A 20,066-nucleotide genomic window follows, 5' to 3' on the forward strand; every position below is an offset into this window, starting at 1 on the left:
CCTTGGCTGTGTTTTGCACAGCTGTCCAGATTATAATGAGGGAGGAAGGACTCTGTTCTTTCCCGTGGCCGCCCTTTTGACGTGCAGTTGGGAGCCGGGTGCAGTTGGGGTTCAGTGTGGGACGGGTGAGAACAGTGCACCCCAGGGCTCAAGGCTGGGATGGTGACACTCCCTCCCTCCTCTCCGCGCCTCTCATGCTGGAGCTGGCAGCGCTGTGTTTTGGATCCAGCTGTCCTCCCACAGGGCCCGCTCCGTGCTTCCGCTCTCGTGGCCCGGCGGGAACATCTGGAGCCTTTCGTGCCAAGTGGGACGAGGTTGTCACACGCTCGCAGCTGGCCTCTTGCAGGAAGCCCTCTGACCTGCGCGGTCCCCGCTGGTCCTGTAATGATCCTAATGACAGGGCAGCGGCATCAAAGAAGGCTACAGTAGCACCACAGCCTAAGGGGCAGCAGGAGAGGGAGAAGGTACGTGCAGGCACCTGGACCGGCTCTGTGCACTCTGCTTTATCTCTGGACTGAACACAAAGGTGCTATGGACCAGCTAGCCTTCGTATGTTCTCTGATAAATATCGTAATAGGGATCATGAATGTGGTTTTTGCAGCTGTGCTTATAACCCACCTCCCTACAGCAAGTGAACGTAAGCAGAGTAAGTACAGACCTCTAGTGTAGCTACCTGTTGGTGTTGTCTACAGTTAGACTGTGCAGTTAGATAACACTTCAAGCTGTTAAGTGTAGCATTAAATAATCTCCTCTAATTCGCAGAACATTTTTATATAAGTAATCACCCGAAGTGTTGCATGTTTTTAGTAGACACATGAACAGCAAAGCTGACCCCTTTGTCATTCACCACATAGCCACAATTGCTGCTTCAAGAGTGTGCACTGCATCTGCAGAAATAATTTCTGCTCTTTTGTTCCACTGATAATTTCCTGTTATGTGAATAATTTAATAACTCTTTGAAGTTATCTTTTTTTTAAATTAGAGTTCTACATTTATATGCCTTTTGTCGTAACTGTGTACCATAGATATAAAAAAACCATGTGTATTTTATGTCTCACCATAAAATTTGGTAGGGTTGATTATTAAGAAGACTTTTTGGCCTTTATATTAAAGCAGTTTATCTCACCGCATATGCAGAACTAATGGATTCCGCAGTAGCTGCTCACGACCTCTTTTTATTTCAGGTTTTTACCCCTTGGTCCATTTCTGATTGCTCGCATAACGCTTTGTGGCTCAATGGTGGTGGAAGCGCTGCTCTCGGTCTCCTTGCTCTGTTGCCCTAATTACTTTTTATACAAATTTCTTCCTAATAATGGCAGCCGCTGCAGCTGGCAATGAGGAGCTTAACATATAAGGATTCCTTTGCCCAAATGCAAAATTGGTGCGAGTCTTATCTTGTGATGTGTAATTTAGCCCATAGAGCATTTGCAGCTATAAAGCTCTCACCGACAAAAAGTGGAGCTTTTTACAGGTCAGGCACTTTTTATCAGTTTGCACCAAAACGCTGAGACGTTGGTGGAGATTGTGATATCAGTGTTACACCTTAAATTTAAGTATCGTTGTATAAGAACATGCTGGTTTGCCAGCAAAGGAGATAGGCAGCCAGCAGGTGTGAATAGTCAACAGATAATCGATAGGTGGTGGAGAAAAAGAACATAAGAGGGAATGATGAGATAGTCTGCAGATCCTTCACTCAGACACGTCATTCGGTGCTCTTTGCCTCTCTACGGTAAAACACTGGCATTCCATTTGGAATCAACACCCCTTCTGATAGAGCTCTCTGATTTCCCTATGGCACAAATGTGTCTCGTACAAGGGGCATTGCTGATTTCAAAGTTCACATTTGCATGCACAGTACTGAATCTTTTTCATGTCTCAACTCTGTCACTAAACACATTTGTTGTATATAGGTAAAACAGTTTTTTTTCCTTCTGACTGTCCCTCTGTAACTCTGACTATTTCTCCATTGCGAAATTGCGTCAGGTGCAGGGTCTGCCTCAGGAGAATGAAGCAGATCTCCTCATCCCTCCATCTCTGCCTCTCACCCCTCACCATCTCTGTTTCTGTGACTCCCTCTCCGTGTGACGTAGAGGCTGGTAACTCTAATGGAAGTGTCTCATTAGGGATTAATTATTCAGAAATACAGTGCGGGTACAGTTGCCTTGAGGAGGTTATTCATAGTTGTCATCAGAAGAAGATCACAGCCCATCGCTGATGCTGTGTGTGTGTGAATATACTACCAAGCAGTGTGTAGGGCTGCATATTACAGACTCAGCTAGTCCTTAATCTCAGCTGTCTCTCTTTCTGCTGTCCTCCCTCTGTCTGTCTCCTGTCGGCCTCTCTGTCCTTCTTTCAGCATGTCTCTCTCTGTAGGACCCTGGTATGTGGGAATGTTGTTTCTTGTGAGATTTCTGTCCGGAGGAGCATGCTCTTGTCACTTTGGGGGATGTGAAGGCAAAGCGCTTTTCCTGGCATTTTTAACACTGAAGCTCTTACCCCCCTGCCTGTCAATCCCTGTTGACTTCAGCCACAAAAGAAAGATGGTAAAACACGTAATTTCCCGTAGGTCCACAGAAGCAAATAAGCACTAACGAAAGCAAATTCACAGGGGCTCCTGGTCCTCTACTTTGACTTAAACGCTAGTGGACTCTTCTGTCAGCACCGTAGACAGTCCTGTCAGGATACATTACTTCCCAGCCATCTCTCGGTTTACTGTGGAACTCTCAGGCTGTTTTACAGATTTTCATCTCTAATAGTTTTATCTCCCTCTCACAGCTTGGTGTCACTTCTCTTTTACTTTCACTAAGGTTGGGCTCTCTTAAAAGCGTGCGGGCGTCTCACAGTTCTGAATTCAAAGTGAGAGTTCTCACCTCAGTCTGTTTGAATACCTTTTACCGAGCATTTGATGCACAGTGCATCATCTTTGTGTGGGAGCAAAAGCAAGGAACTACCGCAGAACCACTACTGCTTTTGCTCACTGATCCCACCTAAATTTCTACAGTTACATTGTGATAAAATGTCTCACTTATATTTATTTTAATAGACACAGATGATTAGATGAATGCAGATTGAAGACACAAGGGATTTTTGTGGTGCCTGCTCTAGACCCATATCAGCAAATGAAAATGAAAGCCATGGACACACAGGTAAAGCCGGATGTGTACATCCGTGGATCAATGTAAAACTACCTTTTCAGTTGACTTTGCTTTCCACATTTCAAATGTACCTTGAATGGGAGATGTTGACAGATGCGATTTTTTTTGACGGGGCAGTAATGGCTTAAGTAAAGCATTAGTAAACCAGTATAATTATTGATGCACATGTGAACACACCCGTCAGGAGGGTATTGTTTCACGTTCCTCTGTTCCCTGTGTTCTTGACAGTCAGCTTTTTTCTTCTCTCCCCTCGAGCGCCCACGTTCCCCTGTAGAATACCCTTTATAGCTCTTATCACTTTAAAGCCTCCAGCATGAGACATTCCCCACCCCCCCCCCCACCCCCCCCCCCACCCCCCAATATGCTATGCCTGATGTATGCAATGATTAAAATTAATGCAGTTTCCCTTTGCCTTTGCCTGAATTCATGGGATATTTATGACATGAGATGAGCTCATTTCCAGTGTGTGATCTGGAAGACTTTCTCCAGGTCAGCCATTCAAAGTGGGCTGCTTTTCCTCTCATTGCTGCAGCTTTATATATGTATGCATGTGTGTGTGTGTATATATATATGTATATGTATATATATATATATATATATATATGTATATATAAATTTCTCTGTGGGAATGAAGCTGACGGTTTTTTGCCGCATTCACATGGCTGTCTTTCCCCCTCTGGCAGCTGTCTCTTCCTCCTTGGCAGCTGTTGCATTTTAATATGAGAAGCACTGGAGCATGAAACACAATGTAGGATTCCCAGTGTAAAGAATGGAAGTAGAAAACAATGCTCTTGCCTTGCTCTAGCTCCTGTTGGGCAATGGTGAACTGTACGGCTTCAGATTTGAACACAGCATTTGTTGCAGAAAATCCCATATAGGCTCAGCAGTATTGTAGAGGTGAAGCCTCTGTTAAGTTCAACAGTGACGTGACTGAAAGCTTTTTTTAGCCTGACCTCATCAGTGTTGTAGAGCATTCTGCATAGACTCGGTATTGTAGACAGTGCTCAGCATAGACTCAGCAGTGTTTTAAAGCACTCTGTGTAGACTCAGTGCTGTTGTAGAGAGTGCTCAGCATAGACTCGGCGATCAGTGCACCGTAAAGGCGTTTTCTCTGTGACTGAGAGATCTGGAGCAGTGGCAGTGGAGCTGAGGAATGGCAGAGGGAGGGTGTTCTTTGAGCCTGTCTTGTCATGCTGAAGACGTTATCCAGTTGCCGTAGGACAGCCGTCTCATTTACTTCTTCTCTCGTCATTTTTAGATGTGGTTAATAGGAGTCAAGTTACCGCATCGTGTATGTCAAAAATTATGTTACCTTAAAGGATGCCTGGCAAAAATAGCAACAGTTAACCCTATCTCAAAACATATCTGTGATATTAATCACTTAATTTTTTCCTTGTTTGTGTGTCAACCTCATTGTGTCTCAACTCATGTGCCAACTTTAAAGAATATCAGAAATGGTCACGCCAATGTTGGTCCCATTTAACTCTGAATGACCTGAGGATGTGCAGTAACATTTCTGGAATTAAATGAATTTAAATGGAAGTGACACCAGTCACTGGCATCTGTGATTGAAGTTTTGTTAATAAATTGTAGCTTTGGGTTTGACTGTCTTCCACCAGTTTTGTTATATGTTAGTCTGTTCTGTGTTACTTATGTGTAGAGATAACATGCTGATGTTTCAATAGGTAGATATAAGTGCAATGGCAGTGAAATGCTTGCTGTCTCTTACTGGTGCAATTGTGTTACAGACGATTGTGGTACAAAGCAGATAAGTCAACTGGAGCTTTGCTTAAGAGCATACTGGCAGTTTTACACCCTGTGGCTTCTGCAGCAGTGGTCTGGGCTTTGAGGTCTGGTCTGGGCTTTCCAGACCTCAAATTACTCCAGACCGGCTGTAAGTCATCACTCCAAATCTGTCTGTCCCTCTGTTCCAGTGCAGTGACCCAAGATCCCAAACCCCAGAGAGAGAGAGAGAAATAGGACCCTGGACGACTGGCGGCGTGGCTTCAATTCACCCAGGTGTGCCCAACCAGACCAACAGTAGTATCGTCTGAAACCTAATTCATAAATAAGTGTTGAATAGTTATTAAATGAAAATGAAAACTTTTGCTCAAAGTAAAAAGGATGAGAGAAGTCGAAAAGAGACACTCAAGGAATCCAGTAGAAAGATTTTTGGCAATGTCCCCAGCCTGTGCCACCCAGCATACTCCTTCTAGCACTGGGACTGAACATTTTACTGCTAATTGATGTCACGTCATTCCCGCAGGGATGGAAACATTCTCATGTGAGGCAGTAGCTTGTTAATAAATGATCTGTGTTTGTTAGCTGTTTGAGTCCCATCATTTTTAACCGAGAGTGACAGCAGCAGTGTGTCTGTCATTGGAGGCATCTAAGTAGCAGGAGCGGCAGCTGATGAGCAGATTGGACAGTAATGGCTTGTTAATGCGAGGGTCTGTATATCCTCTATCAAATAATTGGGGCATAAACAGCAATGACTAACTCTGGCTTCAGTAGATTCTGCAGAGCCTGTCTGTCTGTGAGTTGCATTGTTTGTAAGGAGGCTGGAGTTTACTGTGGAACTTGGCTGAGTGGCAGAACTTGCATCTTACAGTGCATTTTAACACTGCAGGTACCACGGCCATCTCTGTTGGGTTGCAGCACCCATTCAGGTCTTTGTTCAGTATGGTAAGAGCAGGGCAGGTATTCACAGTAAGTCACGCTATCAAGTTGGTCAGTTTTTGGTTTGTGTAGAGTGTAGACAGATTTTTTTAGATCCTTCACCATGGGAAAGAGGAGAAATGGGTTGAGAAATGCAACACACAGATGACAGATGGATGCTGACATTTCAGTGGGACTCTGAAAAAACGGGCTATGCCTAAAAAAGGTAAAGGGAGGGAAACTGATGGATGGAAAATATTGCCAAGCAGATGGTTGAGTGTGTCACAGTGTTTAATGAGCTGGATGGGTTAAGCAGAGGGATGCTGTGCTGTAGGGTACCCTGTCTGTACGAGTACCTCCTCACCCACGCCGAGTACACCCTGCCGAAGGATCGCCCACATGCACACACAGACAACCCCATGTGCCAGCACACACACTCCTACAGATACAAAAAATACACTTGCATATAGGAAAGACACACATTTTATTCAAATTTAATTTGCAACCGAGCTCATACAGTCACTCAGCTGAAAAAGGCTTGGAGCAAAGTGAGCAAATCCTTTTTCCTACCCACCCGTGTGGCTCTGAGGTTTCGCTGCAGTTTGCATGGTTTGATTGTGATTGTTATTTTTTAATGCCTTTATGCCTCCGGTAAAATATGAGGCAGTAGGCAGAGTCTGCAAAAACAAAACAAAATTGAATGAATGGAATAACTCAAATGAATAAGCTGATGACTGTCCATGTTATATCTTCCACTTTACTGAGACCTTTTATTCATGTAATACTAGCCTTGTTCCCTTCACTCCCAGTTTTTCACCGCACTGAGGCACTGACTCAAACTGACATTGTTCTTTCTGCCACTCAGACTGGTCACCCTGCCAAAGCAGTTGACATTTGGACAGCAAAGAAGGAAAGTATAATTAACAGGAAGTGACATGACCAATCGGCTCCTCTGTTGCTCAGTTCTGTGCTGCCCCAGCCTTCCTCCCCTCCCCCTCATGCAGGGCTTTTGGGAGCTGCTGACACAGAGGTGTATTTCACCAAAAGAGTCACGGTCTCAGAGGATTGTGTGGAATGAGTAGAGTTCATTATGGTTCCCCTCGGATTTGACTGCTCATTCTGTAATTTTTTTTTAGTTAGCCTTCCCAAGAGCTTACATTCTTTCCTGATTTTTTTTTTTATTTCACATTTTATTTAAATGGATTGTGGAATGTGAGGGTGGAAAAATACCATTCATTTCACGAGTAAACCCTACCTGTAAGCATCAGGTGAGCCATGTCCTCGTCTATTGAAAGGAGCCACTCTGCATGGAATGGAGAGTTTGGTGGGGTAAAAGGTGGGAGTGTTATTAGAGGGCATATCATGGCTCACTTCGGATGCTTTAATTGACGCAGACCTTTGGTGTTCTTTCTAGCTTCTGCCAGATGGCGCAGGACCCTTGTGCCTGCAGCCACATACTGCTGTCCGCTCTCACACTTCTGAACATTTAACAGCAACTCGCGTCCAGCCACACTTCAGCGTTGGCTGGTGATCCAGTGGCCTCTCGCTCGGGTTTAGGACGTTGTTTGGGAGGGGAGGTTAATTCTGACTGCAAGAGCAGAGCCAGCCTCAGAGTCTAGGGCCGTGCAGTTGTTTTGCCTGTTGGCCCAATCAGCTCCAGTCCTGTGGAGAAGACAGACTTATGTTCTTTCATTATCTTGTCTCTACCGAGGACCTGTGGCGAGAACCTCTGCGCTTACTCCTTAATTATTCTCTGTGCCACTGGGGCCGAAGGTTGTGTAAATTTAACAAGCTTCCCAAACATTGTCTGTGGCTCTGCAAGGGAACATTTTATCTGTCAGGACGGCCTTGTGCTGTTACTGCAAGCATGCAGAATAACAGCAGAGGAAAGAGCAGCAAGAGGAGAGGGGCATTTGTTGGCTGGAGCGGGTTAATATGGTAACAGTATTCAGACAGGAGTGCTGCAAGACCATCTGCTCCAGGACTCTGCTGTTCAGCTTCAGAACCACAGCAGTGGCTCCAAAGAGTCGGCCTTGCATATCCACAGTTTACCTACCAGGGAGATTGAGACCTACAGGGCACTACAGCTATGCAGTGTATGACGGACATTGTAGAAATCGCGGTCACGCATAATGTTACTGGTGGTCAGGGTTATGTGGTCTGTGCTAGTTTGACTGACACCTCCTTTGTGTTTATGGAAATGTGGTTTGAGCTGAACGATGGCGGCAGATTCTGAGAAATGGTCCCCATCCTCTGTGTCCGGCCCCCTCTGGTGGCCCTGCTGCTCAGCCTCTTTGTTGTTTTGTTTTTGTTTTTAGATGTTTTTTTCCTCCCTCTGTGGGCTGTCCTTCGTCACCCATACCAGCAGACTCTGCATTGCCATCCTATGTGTACGAGCAGTAGAGCCGGTGAATCCTGTGGAGAAGACCCAAAGGAGCGAGGAAGTGTAATCCAGGCCAACAACGGCTGTATGTGGCGACAGTGTGGTCCTGACCCACTCCTGCTATGTACGTCACCAGGGTGGGGTGCCACTGATTGAGTCACTGCTTGGTCACAGGGCCAGCGTGAATCGGTCAGGCACACAAAGAAAGCCCTTTGTCCATATCCTGAAAAAAGGAGGCCTGCATTCCCAGCATAACTGGCTTGATGTTTCCCAGCTCCTGTTAGGTGTTGTCAAAGTCCAGGAATGGCTGAATTCAGTGCCACTTGCTCACAAGTAGGCACATTACTGCTCCGATCTGTGAGCTGCTGCAAAGCAATGCCAAAAGCCAGAGGAGTTGTTGCTATGCAGCTCTGTTCATATGGCCCCTGTGTGATGATGTCAGTCTCCTGTGGAGCTTTGTGGACCAGGCACACCCTCATCCTCTATTACAGGCCAAAGAGTAGAAGCGTGATGGTATTTGTTTCACTTACTTAGGTATTTCAGGCTTTGGCTGTTCAAGTCATTGTTCGGATGTATGGTCAGGTTGCCTAGTGCTTGGGGTGTACAGTTGTTGCTAAATGAATGGTACTATAAGGTACCGGACTACCAGCCCATCAGGATTCGGGTTTCCCACCCCTTTTGTTATATCAGTTAAATGAAAAGTGAAATGTGTCTTTGTGAACACAGCTGTGGCAACCTGACGAAAAGCCTTGTAGCCTAGTGAGTGTGTGCTCTGCTGCCAGAAGGCTCACAGCCCTGGTGTAGTGGTGGAAACAGCTGTTCCGTTTCCCAGGACAAAGCTCACAAGTGAAGGCCTGTGCCAACAGCCCATTCCCCATCAGTGCAGCCAGTGGAGCCCTAGCCACAGCCCCCTGTGGAACAGCGTGTGTGTTTGCCTGTGTGTGTGTGAGTGCCATGGACTGGGTATTTGCATAGCGAGTAGGTCACATTTCCATAATTCTCATCTCTGCGGGAGTCAATGTCTCTGCCTCTCTGAGCTGCCAGTAAACCCCAAATCACCAGCTGTGGGCGCAGAGTGTGGGCCCAGTGTCCCTCCTGCATCTGTGACTGGCACCATTGGGGCAGGCCCTGAAATGGGTACCGCTGAGCAGGCGGGAGTCACATACACCAATGTGTGTGTGATTAGGTCCAATGACCAGAGAATGAGGTAACAGGGCATGTCCAGAGATTAAACAGATGTGGGCCTGTGTCCACATATTGGATCAGATTTCATTAGCCCTCCCTCAGAGTGTTCAGAGTCTTATTATCCTGCCCCCAGGGGGTGGTGGGAATCATGTCATCGCTGATGTTGAGAAACAGCTGCAGTGTTGCAGGGGTGGAACCCCAGGGGATCACTCTCCTTGCATTCCTGTTAAGGTCAAAATGCGTTCAGTTCTTGCAGTGACGTGAAGCAAGGAGTAAAGTTGACAACGTTGCCAACCTCCAAAAACATTCAAAATTGTAGGAAAATGTATTACAGCTGAAAATAATAGGCTGTCAGAGGATGGGGGGGGGTCTGACTAATAACGTTGGTTGTGCATAGTAAACGCCTGCCTCATGCAAATAAAACACAGCTCATTTACCGCATTATCACACCGGTATAGGCTGCATTTAGCCAATCATTTGAGAGAGATGAGCAAGAAATGTCATTAGGCCTAATGCATAACCAAATTCCCTACCTTGCCAGTCATGGAGCCCGATTAAAATGACTTGAAAAATGAGTACTTTCTCTCCAAAAAATTGTCCTGAATTTACTCAAAATAATTAAAACAAGAGTAATTCTCACTTGTCAGAAAATGTAGCAGTTGTAAATGATAGAAGAATGTGTGACAGTTGTTTACTATTTTAAGTGTGAGGACATGGGGTAAAAAAAAAAAACATCACCAATGAGGAGTGAGTCTCTTTATTTTTGAACACGCAGTTTTAACTAATATACAAACACATGCTTGCGAACATGGCCGCAGTAACCACTCTTATGTCATCCAAAACACGCGCCCTAAAAAAGAGCGCACGAACATGATAGCAAAGGAAGTGCAGATGTTTGTTAAATGGAAGTGTGACATGATGTTGAGCTCTAAGCTCCCGCTCGGTCTGCTTTCAGCCGTGCTGCTTCTCACTCACTCGGTGTCTCCCACGGCGCCGCCTCAGGCCCCAGTGTGCCATTCGTCACGGTCCAAACAGAGCTGAGCACAGACAGAGGAAACCCTTTTCTGCAATGAAAGGGCGGGAAGTGATGTCATGCCACAGTGGCACATTGCGCCGGGTATTGCCCTGACCCTGACCGCCACTGCCTCCACTGACTTCCTCTCACCCTGGGTCCCTGGCAGAGAGGCGTAGAGAGGACGTTTGGTAGAGAGAAGCAGCGGGTTTGGGTGATTACATCAGCTAAGGGTCAGAAAGCCCAGCAACCCCCCCCCCCACCCCCCCACCTCCCCCAAATACCCAGCACCACCACTATCTCCCAACTGCTTCCTCTGTGTCTGCCTGCTCTTCCTGTTCTCTGGAAACATTGTCACTGATCGCTGACTGTCATCTCTAAAAAGTCACTCCCCATCAGGCTTTGGTCCAATGTACTTTTCTGTGTCAGCACTCTGAAGCAGTATATTCACAGAGGAGCTGAACACACCACACACACCTCGTGCTTGTCATTAATCAGTCCATCATGTCGAAACAGTGCCTTCTGAAGACAAACTCCACGTAAATGGAGAAAACGGGACTCAAACCTAAAGCCAAGGAGTTGTATTTGTTTAATTAGTGCCACTAATGACCCTGCATGGTCTAAGCATGGTCCATGATTGTACCAGAAATGTAAATAGGGGTGTAAATGTATTAATTTGAGCTATTTTCAGTTTTAAGAACTATCCAGTTAGTCTTTTACAAAAGTTTCAAATTTAATTCTCACATTCATAATTCACACCGTCACATCTTTATTATTGTAACAGCAGTTTAAATTTTGAGGAGCATGGCTGTAGAAATATGTATGTCTTGTTTCAACTTTACTCATGTGGCACCTCGGCCTTCAGGCAGACTGCTGTCTGTCAGCCCTGTACTGTCCCATTGAACGGCACACTGATACGCTGCCTCCTGCTACAGTTATTCTGAATGACAGGTGTTACAGTAATCTTCCCCGTCCAGTACATGTAATGGATGACAGGTGTTACAGTAATGTACCCATTTTGAGAGTTATACATGATCTGCACCATGGTTGAGTGCTAGGACTCAGTGCAGTATGGACTGTTGTTCTGGGCTGCTGTAGCCTATACTGGTATTTGTCTGCGATTGGGGCATTTACAGTCCTCCCCACCTGGGCAGAGGACACTGGGAAATTTGGAAGCTGCTTGGTGCCAGTAGCTCTGTTTCCCATAGGGCATAGGGCCTTTGCGACAGACAAATCATAGTTCTGCACTGACAGCAGGCACTTTCATAAGTGTGGTCAGGCTGTAAAGAGCTCTCGATTCCCTTTAAGAACCATATCATCACAGCCGCCCTCAAATCCTGTCTACACTGCTCCCAAGCGGGAGGCTTCATTGTGAGTTATTTATTCAGCACCAGCCAGCCACAGACTGGAGACAGTTTGTGGGTTTACGCTTTCCCTTTCTGATGTGATTTTCTCTGTAGGGTTAAGGGAATAAGCTTCCTTTGTATTTTTAACTGTGCAGAATGGCATGAAGAAGGCTGAATATTTTAACTGTTAAACGGCCACACACGACCACTCAGCGCTCCAAAGCGAAGTAAAGCTGCTCAATGAAATCTTTCACCAGCCAAGCATCCGAGCAGGGTTTGTGCTGTCATTTCCTGCATTCGGCCTGTTTTTTGGCGCGGGAGTTTCCTCTGGAGGTGTGAAATATGTTTTGAGCATGGCAACACTTGTCTGTGCATGTATGCATGCATGTGGGAGTGTAGAACCGGCCTTGTGTTATTTCTTTTTTTATGGTTCATTATTAAAGATTGGCTACAGTGATTTTTTATGTGTCATTATTGTGGTAACAGTTCAAATAAAATCTGAATAGGTGTAATTTCTGATTTGGCAGTTGGAAGCATGAGATGTTCCCATGAAATCTCAATGTGAAAATATCTGGGCAGGTGAACATCATTGGGATGTCATGTTCATTTTTTTTGCCGTGACAATTCAATCCCAAATTCAGTGTCACAGTTTACATATATCCTTCCCCTTCTGCCATGGCGAGATCACCATTTGATCCCCCCAGTGCAACAACTAATTTGCAATCAAGTATGAAATGCCTCATGTGCAATACGTCAACAAGCACACTACAGACATTATTAAAATTCTGCAACTTGTTACTTTAATAGTGCAGTTGCAGTTGCATTATTTATTGTCATACATCTATTTATTGTCTTGTGTTTTATATTTATTTTATGTTGTGTTTCTATATATGAGTGTAATGTAGCACCGTGGGTCTCAAATAGCAGTTGGTTAGCAAGTAAGTGTTCTATGTATTTTAGTACCAACTTCCACACATTAGGTGTGAAATGTTCACTCCCACATCTGCTTATTATGGTCTGTAATGATGTCACTGAACACACCCTTTCTGGCTTCCGGTCAGAGGATTGTTTTAAATAGGCTAGTTCTTTTTTGACACTTTCTTTTAATGAACAATAAAAGATTGAAAACTGAGAAATTTCCATTTCACTGGTTTGCACTTTACATAAAGTTAATTATTCTGATGAGCATCTCTCAGTACAACAGATTTTCCTGCAATTTGAGGTTCTTCTGAAGGTGTGTATGTGTGCGCGCACATGCACACATTTGTGTGTGTGTGTGTGTGACCCTTGGAGACAATGCTAATGATCCCTAATGACTGTCAGCAGGGGACAGAAGAGAGGAGACATAAATGGAGAGAGATGCTCATGGGCCAGTATTATGCAACCCGAGATTGTTGCCATGGTAATGACAGCAGCAGGCATGGGGAGATTGTGGAAAGGAAAGGGGGATGTGAAGGAAAAGGGAGTAGAGGGGTGGAAGAGGAGAGGATGAAGGAAAGAGGAGAGGGGTGGTGACTCACACATCAGGCAGGAACAGAGCTTTGTTCATTATTTTCTTTGAGCACTCAGTGTTTGCGGAGAGAGAAGCGGGGCTTACAGTGCTGTGTCCATCATGGTCTTGTCTGAAATGCCCCCAGGAGCTGGGCTGAGGGGGCTGGCAGCTTCTGGTTCTTGCTTACATTGCTGTCTGTAGTGCGGGTTTTATTACTGTTTTTTTTTTCTTTGTGTTTTATGTCAAACTGACACCCTGCTGCTTAGTCTCTCTCCTCAGTTTCGCCCATTGCTGTTGGAGTGCAGTCAGGCTGATGTCACTGCGTATAATTAGAGGTTGGAGTTTTATCTTCTCTCTGCTAACTGTGGACCGAGTGTTGCCATAGCACAAATCCGCTCTGACAGTTGCTCACAGAAAAATGACTCTCATTGTTCATCTCAGATTATTTTTCTCTTCAGTGCAGTTTTACAATTTTTGGTATTAAAAATCTGTAATATTGTAATTCTGGTGTCCATTGAAAGCTTTAATACTGAAATGAATATTAAGGGTATAAGCAAAGCATCATTAGCAGCCAGATTGAATCAGGCAATAATGTGATGACCTTCCCGCCCACTCATGTACCATGTAGTTCCACTGATGGAAACCTACTTCAGCAAATTTGTGACCGTAATATGGACAGGGACGGAGAAATTACGTCATTTTTCTGTATTACTGTGGCTGTGTGTTATTTCCAGTGCTGTTTTTGGACAAGCATTCTTCCTCTGTGAATCCTGTAGTAAAAGAAGTAAGCCATCACTGGGTGTACCACTATTTCTAAATTTGGGTCCAATGGTTTTGCATAAAGATCTGCAGCATTCTACAGTGCCACAGCTTCCTCTTTCGGCACAGGATGTGTCCCCCACTCACAGTGTGACACCTCGTGAACCCGTGAAGCCATACAGTGCGGTCCGCCCCACCTGGGTCGCTCAGCACTCCCCTTTCTCCTGACCAAGTGGGTCATGCCCCCTTCTCTCATACCACACAACACTCTGCGCTCCTCTTGGGGGGGGGGGGGGGTGACACCTTACAAAGATCTCATGCTGAGTGCCAGAGGAATGGTGGAGAGATGATTTATGACCGCAGAGAATTGAAAGTACATGCATGCATATCAGAGATAAAAAGGTGTGTGGGCAGACTGATGCATGAACTGAAGGTTATTAGATGGATAGATATCGTTTAAATCAAAATACCCGCTCTTGTCGTTTTCACGTTTCACAAAACGGACATCTGAGCTTCAACCTCTCAACCTCTTAACTAAGGCCTGTTGTCTGTTTTTTCAGTCTGCTATGTGGGTCGTCAGTGGGGAGAAAGTAGATTAAAAATAAATGCCACCCCTCTGTTGTCTCCCACTGAAGCACCAGGAAATAGAATTGCCACCACTGTTCCAAAGGCCTTACTAAAACTGAAAAAGGTTTCAGCTTGCCCCCCCCCCCCCCCACACACACACACACACACACACACACACACACACCCTCCCCACTCTGTCTGGCCCATCGGAACATCTGCGTCATCCACTTCCCCTTTTCATTTTTTTTTTTTTTTTACTTCCTGTTAACAAGCTGTCGGATGTGACCTGATCTAGATGAAGGCTGGAATTTGGCTGTTCTGTAATCAATGTTTCCCAGGGTGCTCTTGGCCTCATGCTGATCTCAGATGAGACTTTTGTGACATACGGCAGATCTGAGGAGCGTGCAGCAGCCTCCGGGCTCCTCTGTCACATCTCATTTGAAGCGACCGACAGTCAGAGCTCCCTGTCACAGCAGATAAACATAGGAAGTCTGCTGTCTCAGTTGTTCAAGGTTTATATGTGCTCAGTTTTAGCTTTGGTCAAGTAGGTTCCCATATTTCATTTTGTGACCAATGCTTGGCTAATGAAGTTTTTTCATAGTAATTAATTATCCTTTTGCCGTGTGTTTTTTCTTGTTTAGAAAATTGTAAAAGAAGCAAAGGTTCTTCAGTAGTCAGATAGAGTGTCTGGCTTGCTGATGGAGTGAGAAATTGGGTATCTTTTAATGCCTTGTAGATCATTCTTTATTGTTAGCATTGTGCACATTACCTTGTATGAGATTAAAATGGCAAGAAAAAATTTGTAATGTCACCAGACAGGTAGACAGACAGCCCTCCCGCTTGTATGTATTATTGATAGGCTTCTGGACGGTATTTAGATATTATACAATATACATACAGTATTATGGATTATACTTCTGGGTATCTATACTGAAGCTTTTCTCTTTCTGTGTTTGCCTTCTTCAGCTCTGATGGTACCAACTCACCTGTGACACCAGCCAGAGGATTCCCTTCAGCATGTCTGGGCTCCAGATGAGAGAAGTACGGACTCTTTCGTACACATTTGATTGATGGATAAAAGTAACACTTATTGCATTGCTTACATTTACTCACAGTCAGTTTGTATTTCAGTGTAAAGCTCTCAGACACACCCACACACACACACATACACAAGCATACACACTCACACACGTCTCTTTGTGCAGACTGAAGGCAGTTTTATTTTCTCAAATGTTCAGCTGTTGTAGTTATTTGAATGCAGGAGAGTCAGTGCTGTGCACTGCAGTGTATACTGGACATTTTGTGCGTATTTGCTCAGGACCCTTGAGTAAGTGGATCATGCCCCCCTGTCAGTCAGTCTGCAGCCACATGTGCTCTGAAGGAGGGCTAGAGATGCAGTGCAGCAAATTGGCCTGAGGTTTTTGGCAGGCTTGCTCCAGCACGCACTCACGGCAGCAGTAATGAGATGGCTGTAGCTCCGGGACATGCTCACAGGAACCATACAGCAAGACAGCTCAGATCAGTGTGCCCAGTCTCGTCTCCAACAGATCATATTGAAAAAGTGTGCTCGTTAGAATGGCATTCATGAGAGGTTGTTATCAGGCCCGCCTCTGAATGCATTTGAATAGGCGGCTGTGTGTCACTGTGTGCACTGGTGAATATGACTCTTGTATGTGGCTACATGTCCCAGCATACCAGCTTGGTCTCCCTTTCACTCACTTGACTAAGTCAAAACTGTGCACCCCCCCAGCCCCTCTTCCTCATCTCCTCCCCCCTTCACTTGCACAAATGCACCACAACAGACTGCTAAATCACAGCTATTATCAGGACACTAGCGTGAAGTAAGTGTATCATGAATTAATGATCCATTCCCAAGGACAGAGAGAGACAGATGAGCTGGACCCCACTGAATAGATTGCGCCTGTAGAGGCAGAGTTCTTTCTGACCACCTCAAGCCATTAAAAGATGTTGTGTGTGGCACTAACAACCACTAAGCACTTAACGAGAATGGACTCGTTAAGGACGGTCCTAATTGACTATGTCCATTTATTGATGGTGGTTGCACAGTTTGACTGCATTTGTTGTTTTCCTGTCTTTTTACCCTTTTTGTTGTAATCATGTGGGCTGACTAATGTTATTTTTAATGGTGTTCTTTAATGCTGTTTTTTTTTAATTATTTTTTCTCTTTTGTTCATTTTGAAACACATCGTTCACATGGACCCCAGGAAGACTAGCTTGCCATTAAGGCATCAGCTCATGAGGATCCTTATAGTAAAAAAAAGAAAAATAAACTCAGTGATGACTTCTTCTCTCACACAGATAGCATGGCCACCTGGCACAGAATGCATAGCCAAGTACAACTTCCAGGGCACGACAGAGCAGGACCTGCCCTTTAGCAAAGGAGATGTCCTAACCATAATTGGAGTTACTAAGGTAACCTGTTGCCGTTGCTATGGGAATATGAAGCTATCCTGAAGATATGAAATGAACATTTTCCAGCTGTGTGAAGTCCTGAGCTTTCTTCTTCAACTGTGCTTGTTGTAATTCATAATTGTTTCCTGCACATTGAGCAGTACTGAGACAAAGTGCTCACACTTGTCAACAATGGACAATATGAATGGCACACTCCCTGTTTTGCTGCGATTGGACACCACGGGAGATTATGACAAAGCAGCACTCTAATCTTTCCATTGTTGTGTTCTGTCCACCTACGGTTCTGATTGTAACACTGTGTATTCCAGGATCCAAACTGGTACAAAGCCAAGAACATCATGGGGACGGAAGGCACCATCCCTGCTAATTATGTTCAGAAAAGAGAGGGGGTGAAATCAGGTGGCAAGCTCAGTCTCATGCCGTAAGTACAGACCGAGAGATCATGTGAGCGCTGTGTGTGTTGGTTTGTCTTTATGTGTGTGCGTTTGTGCTTGTTTAGCCTTGTATAATGTAGGAGCTGGTTGAAAGTTTGTTTTCCAGCTCTTCTACAGAAATGTGCTAATTTCGAAAAGACCAGTAATATATTCGAAATAAATGTGGAGAGCATTGCATTTTGGGAGTTTCACCTCTGTGAACACACATTGTATGTTTCTGTGATTGTATTAATTCAGCATCTTCAACAGTCTTCAAGAGGATGTCAGTACAATGATTAACTTTTGCAGTTTAGTCTCTGCTTTTAAAACACTGTTTGAAAAGGTTATGAGAATACTTTATCTAACATTTGAGACATGACACTTCAGCAAGGAACTTGTAAAAGCCAAAACTTTGGGTTAAAAAAACATTGTCAAAACCTCATGTGATGGCATAATGAGCTTAGCTCTGATCAGTATGTAATATATGAATAGCTATGCTCTGATCGTTGTGTTGTGTGTAATGAGCAGGGGTCTGCTCAGTAGGTAGTGTGTAATGAGCAAGGCTCTGATCAGTGAGGAGTTTAGTCACTGTGTGCAGAGGCAGTGAGATTAGCATGTGGTACACATGCATGGCAGGAGAATGTGGAGGAGCTGATAATATCTAAGGGCACCTGGCTAATTAGTTATGCCTCCCTTCCTGCCTGTGTGTAGGGGTCAGGCTGCCTGGAGGCCACATTTGAATCGGCCCTTTTGAAGACACGGTGTCCTCAAAAGAGCAAAAACTGGGAGAATTATGCAAATGGCATTAGAATGGAAGGAAGGGGGCTATCATTGATGCACTTATCACACACGCCACACATGCATAGTATGAAGCTGTAGCTTTTTAAAGTACATGTAAAGGGTCTAAATTAGTATATACACAACTGCGGGTAAACTGCAACATGGCATCTCCTTCATATATGTTAAAATATGCCATCCTCTTTTTGAAGCTTAGTTTAAATTGTATCGGTAGAAAGTCAGTTGTTCAGGACCTCCCTGAGCCTCTCTCCACATATATTATAGTGGTGGTCCCGCAGCCATTTGTCCAGATATGATGCTCATGGATTCCTGCTCAAGTGTGCCCCCTAGTGCCCGAAGGGCATATGCCTCATGCGTGCCACAGAATGGTGCACTGCTAGGGTTGCCACCTTTGATTTGTGAAAAACTGGGACACTCGAATGATTTTTTTTTAGGGGGGGTGGGGGGGTGGGATAAACCATATTTGCCAATATACTATGTTAACAGTTGTAGGACTCCCTATTGCCTCTCTTACCTATATTTGTCCTGACGCAGACACACTCCCTGACGCAGCTGCACTCACTCTGGACTCCTTTGTCTGCTGCTGTCCCTTTCTACATTAAATACAGTTTTTTTTTACTTTAACATGTAAATATATACTGTCTAACTATAATCTATTATAAAATCTAGTCACATGTCCAAAGATATACTCCCTTTAACAATGAAAACATGATTGGATGTATCATAATAGCTTATAAACAACTTTTTAACTGAATGAATTTTGGGCAACCTAACACTTACATATCTCACCTCTTTTTGCATGTGAATTTCTCATCCCTTTTTGCTGCCTGCAGAAGTACCTACTGTCCCTCAATGAATGCTTTAATACTTGAATCAGGAAAGATTTTCGCACTTACTTTATTGCCACAAGTAGCTGTGGCCGTGTAGCACTCCATGGTATACACTGCTAAGCTCTGCTACTGCTATCCTGTCTGCCTCTTGTGAATCTTTTTTTGTCATGAAAGTTGCAATGGCTAGATTTTTGCGTTTGCTTAATACAAAACTCTGGTGCTTCTTTGTTTTTGCATTTTCCAGCGCTGTTTTTCCTTCATATTTAAATGAAATTTTGGCTGGACACAAAACACAGGTGGCGGAGAACGGGTCTCCTTGGATGGGCCTTACCCATTCAGAAAAGTTTTCTCTTTTCGCCCAGTCTGAGTTGTACATTGTAAATCGTTTTTCCTTGACACTGGTGGCTCGTCCGGTTTGGTTTTGTCGTCCTCCCCGTCCATATCTCCCCCCATTTCACAAAGCCGACAAAATAAATAGAACGTTAAAATAATAATAATAACGTTAACTCTAGCTAGCAACTGAACTCACGGTGGGGCCGTGGATGTGGATGCACGCGGCAGACCGACAGCCCGGGCAGTTGCTAGGCAAATGAGGTAAGCTTTCGTATTTCTGCTACCAATCAAATAAAAGTATAGACGTGGCTAGTCGTCGCTGTGTTCTACCCGTTTTTACCTGTTTACGGGCACAGGGTTGGATATATAAACATAACCAGGAAGAAAGCAGAATAGCAATAGAAGGAAACCAAATGAGGTTTTATTTGAAACTATGAAATTCTGAATTAGAAGTACATTTTCGCAAAAAAAACGGGACAATTAGTGTCCCGGGAAAGATTATTAATTTTCCGGGACGCTCAAAAAAAAGGACAATCCCAGCAAAACCAGGACAGGTGGCAACCCTATGCACTGCGTCAGTGTGAAACATAAGGCAGACACTGGTATTTTCCCCAGTCAGTATCATTATGTGTTAAGAGATACAGAATTAATAGAATCACACCTCCCCTCCCCTGTTCACTATTTCCTTTTCTTTTATTCTGC

At 44.6% G+C, this 20,066-nt stretch overlaps 1 protein-coding gene across 3 annotated transcripts in view; it reads left to right on the top strand.

Moving 5' to 3' along the window:
• Positions 1–20,066, top strand: part of LOC118781997 (tyrosine-protein kinase CSK-like) — a 43,397-nt gene that overhangs the window by 13,838 nt on the left and 9,493 nt on the right. The window contains exons 2-5 of one of the 3 annotated variants that reach the window (XM_036535191.1): positions 5,090–5,174; positions 15,524–15,598; positions 16,877–16,990; positions 17,299–17,411. In XM_036535191.1, coding sequence (XP_036391084.1) covers positions 15,575–15,598; positions 16,877–16,990; positions 17,299–17,411 — 251 coding nt within the window. In that variant the 5' untranslated portion in view covers positions 5,090–5,174; positions 15,524–15,574. Of the gene's footprint in view, positions 1–5,089; positions 5,175–8,231; positions 8,321–15,523; positions 15,599–16,876; positions 16,991–17,298; positions 17,412–20,066 lie in introns of those variants that run through there. The other 2 variants (XM_036535193.1, XM_036535192.1) reach the window with 2 other exon arrangements.

This window comes from Megalops cyprinoides, chromosome 8, assembly GCF_013368585.1.
Source record: "Megalops cyprinoides isolate fMegCyp1 chromosome 8, fMegCyp1.pri, whole genome shotgun sequence".
NCBI lineage: Eukaryota > Metazoa > Chordata > Actinopteri > Elopiformes > Megalopidae > Megalops > Megalops cyprinoides.